The 3845-nt window shown below is 37.9% G+C and overlaps 1 protein-coding gene across 1 annotated transcript in view; it reads left to right on the forward strand.

The window, feature by feature from the left end:
• The first annotated feature begins 902 nt into the window (after nucleotides 1-902).
• Nucleotides 903-3845, forward strand: part of LOC112144017 — a 6036-nt gene continuing 3093 nt past the window's right edge. The window contains exons 1-6 of the mRNA XM_036216015.1: nucleotides 903-1276; nucleotides 1368-1652; nucleotides 1740-2039; nucleotides 2613-2993; nucleotides 3084-3368; nucleotides 3436-3729. Of these exons, the coding sequence (XP_036071908.1) occupies nucleotides 931-1276; nucleotides 1368-1652; nucleotides 1740-2039; nucleotides 2613-2993; nucleotides 3084-3368; nucleotides 3436-3729 (1891 nt within the window). The 5' untranslated portion in view covers nucleotides 903-930. The remainder of the gene's footprint in view (nucleotides 1277-1367; nucleotides 1653-1739; nucleotides 2040-2612; nucleotides 2994-3083; nucleotides 3369-3435; nucleotides 3730-3845) is intronic.

The raw sequence follows: 3845 nt of genomic DNA on the forward strand, positions 1-3845 counted from the left end.
TCAAAGTAACACTAAAACATATTGACAGATTTTTTAGAGCTGTGTACCACCAAAAGTCAGTTTGAGATTAGTGCAACTCCAGAATTCATACTTAAGGCACATCAGATTATAAAGTGGATTTTCTATTGTTGAAAAATTCAAGAACTTTAAGTGTTCCTTGCGGTCTAAAAAATACAGTATGGGTCATTGAGTTTTAATTTATGCATTTCTGGCAAAGATACACCAACAATGGTAAAATAAAATTTTACCAATTTTTTAAATTTTACTATTGACATGACAATACCTACTACATTTGCTGCATTGAAATGATCAAATATAGCATGGGGTGTCTTATTTTGAAAGGATGTCATACGAAATTCAGTCAAAAGTTATAAACAATTTCATTTTTTAAAGCAATATTTCTCTTTGTTTATGTCTTAGTTATTCAAAAAATAAATCACATTAGCTGCAATAACACATAAAAAATAGTCTTATTTTTCTAACCTAAAGGAAGTCAGGCTTTGCAGGTCCTTCTGCATTGTAGTCATTAAAAACTGAATGGCTCTTCAAATGTTGAAGGTTGCAAGCCCCTGGGCTAGAATAACAACTGAACAAAAACATCAAATTATCATGTTTTATATACTTTGTATATACTTTTAATATACTTTTTATTATGACATAAAAAGGAATGTTATTTAATGCTCTACAATGAAAGAACACAAAGTTAACACAAAGTTTATTATTCTTCCTCCAGATGGGTAAGATGCTTGGAGCTAACCATTTTCTCCTGTGCATTTCTGTTTTGGGTAAGTGTTTGTCCTCTCTGAACTTTTTCAAAATCAAACTAATAAATGTAAAACAAGATTTAAATGTGATTTTTCTGCACTCTTCCCCCACCCCCACCCATATGTAGGATGTGTTTTCTTCAAGTCAGAGAGTTGGCATGTCTCTATGCCAAGAAATATTGAAGCAATGTTGGGTTCCTGCGTTGTCATCCCTTGTACCTTTGACTACTATCGGTACCCACCTCGGAGACCAGGTCGCATTGTTTGGTACCAGTATGTAAGACACGGATATCCTGTGGTTTATGACGGTTGGAATCCAAATGAAGTCATTCGCATATTCAGAGGAAAAACGAGTTTAGCATCTTCTCAGTATGGGAAGACATGTAGCCTGGAGATCTACCCAGTGACCTGGAGTCATCACAGACAGACCATTTACCCTTGGGTCGACCCAGAGAATGTTGGGAGAAGCACCTACCGGTTCTTTGATACAACTGTAACCATTGACGTTGAGGGTATTTTATCAGTTTACATTTTAATTACCATTGATCTATCAATTCCTCTGTTTTTAAGGGTTTTCATTTATTCAACTGTTTTCTTTTAAAGACAGGGCAAAGGCACCAGAGATCATGATCAGTGGAAACATGAAGGTTGGAGAAAGTGTGACAGTGCAATGCTCAGTTGATCATACTTGTCCCTCCTATCCTCCTAGTTTGAGGCTCAGCTTCTCGTCGCTTAGCTACACTCCACAGACTAGGACCTCGACTCAGGGTACTAAAACTACCTTGGTATCAACTGTGGTACTAGAGAGAGATCACCAAAGTGTGGAGTGCACTGTCAGACACTTAGGTGGCATCACGGCAAAAGCGACAAAAACGTTTAATGCACAATGTATGAGCAATTCATTTGAAGATTTTTCTTTCTTGCTGCCATTGATTTTTTTTGTTGTTAACCATCTTTTCTCTGTTTGTAACTCAGGCTCATTTTTTCCACTGACCATCAGGTCATCCTCAAGTGAATTTTTGGAGGGAATTCAAAGCAAAGTGACCTGCACTGCCTCATACACATGCTCTCAACACAATCCAGTTATATCATGGAGCTACTCGGGAATGCCCGTGTCCACTGAAACTAAGAGGGTGGGAGGGAAAACTATGTGGAATACTATTTCAACTCTGTCTCTTAAAACCTCATCTAATGATCATGGAAAAACTCTGTGGTGTACTGCAAAATTCTCTCAAGGGCAGACCCAGCAGGCAAGGATCACCATGTATGTTAAAAGTAAGTGTTCATCTCACCCCTTGTGTCTTGACAAAACCATTTTCAGTTCAAGTTTTCTTCTTGCCCAACAGTTTATTGAATCATTTACATTTTGGTCAACAAGAAAAATCTTTTCTGGTTAATGCTACATTCACACCAGGCATGATGTGTTATTAAACGTGCTAAATATGCAAGAATGCATGTTTAGGTCTACAATTAAGGAAGGGTTTCTTCCTCTTTTTTTACTGCGCAAGAAGTTTGGTATGAAATGTTGAAGGGGGGTAAAACTCACAAATCTTGACCCAGGCGTTTTCTTGTGCAGCTCTATTCTAATAAATTGGTGTAAATTTTTTCCATCTTCTCCATGATTGAGTTATAACAGTTGGCCCTTCCATGAATACGGTTGGATCTGGTTCAACTTTCAATGGGAGCTCAATGGCCTTATGTCTATAGAGCTCGAAAACGGTCATTTTCACAAACATAACCCTCTTTACAACAGCCATTACTTTATAAACTATGCCTAAGCTTTTAATAATCTTTCTGTCCATATTTTGCCCATTTTCACAATTAACAACGATGATTGTCAATTTTTAGGGAGTATGTTTTCCTTGGGTTGGACTTTCTCTACTCCGAAAAGCATCACTGGACTCAAAGGATCGTGTGTCATTATTCCTTGCAAGTTCACCTACAATAGTGGCATACCCCCAAACCTCCAACTGATTTGGTACTTGTACCAGGACTCTGGCTATCCAGCAGTTTTTGACCAAAGAGGAGGAACAGTTGTCAGTAAATTTAGTGGTAAAACAAGCTCATTTGGATCTACAGCTGGTGGAAATTGTAGTCTGAAAATTAACAGCCTTGAGTTATCACAAAACTTAGTGAGACTCTACCCATGGATTGACAAGAACCCAATCACTTCATACCACTCTTCAGGCCACTCTTTTTATGAAAAAACCACTCAACTTCTGGTATCAGGTGAGTCTTGTTTTTAATTTAGTTTCCTCACATTCTTGATTTCAAACTTCCAGATTCATTTCCAGCCTGCTCTGTGCTCTGGTTTTATAGAACATGCAAAAAATCCACAAATATCCATCAATAGCATCCCGAGAGTAGGAGAACAGAGCAGTGTGTCCTGCAACGCGGAATACACCTGTTTTTCAGCTCCTCCCACCTTATCTATTGCTGGAATACCTGGAACCGGCACCATCAAAGACTCACTGGTATCGGATGGGATTTGGAAAAGAACACTGGAGCAAACTTGGAATGTAGAAGAAGACAGTAGTGTGACATGTACAGTAAGCTATCCCAGTGGTCAGAAAGCCACTGGACAGCAGCCGCTTAATGTCGAATGTGAGTATAAAAGCGAGTCCTCGTACTTGTACTTAAAATGAAAAATTCATTACACTTTTTTCCTCAGGTCCATATGATGACATAAAGATTTCTGAAAAACTGATCAGTGCAACAGAAGGAGTGGCAAAGAGCATCATCTGTTCTGTAACCTACAAGTGCAAAAAAAATACACCTCATATTGATTGGAACTACGAAGACATGCAAAATACAATAAGAATTTCGAAGCTCTCCAAACACTCTTACAGTATAGAATCTAATCTGACATTTATTGGGTCTTTGGATGATGACGGAAAATCGTTGACGTGCACCGCACAATTTACCTCTGGGAAGACCTCAGACTCTGCACTTCTTAATATAACAAGTGAGTTTTTCATGCAACACTCCACATAAAAACTGAATTCATTGTGCATCAATATTTAAATACCTTTCAAAGATCTATAATAATTGCTAGTTTTTTTTTATAAAGCAGCTGCTCTA

The sequence above is a fragment of the Oryzias melastigma genome, linkage group LG16, assembly GCF_002922805.2.
Source record: "Oryzias melastigma strain HK-1 linkage group LG16, ASM292280v2, whole genome shotgun sequence".
Classification (NCBI taxonomy): Eukaryota; Metazoa; Chordata; class Actinopteri; order Beloniformes; family Adrianichthyidae; genus Oryzias; species Oryzias melastigma.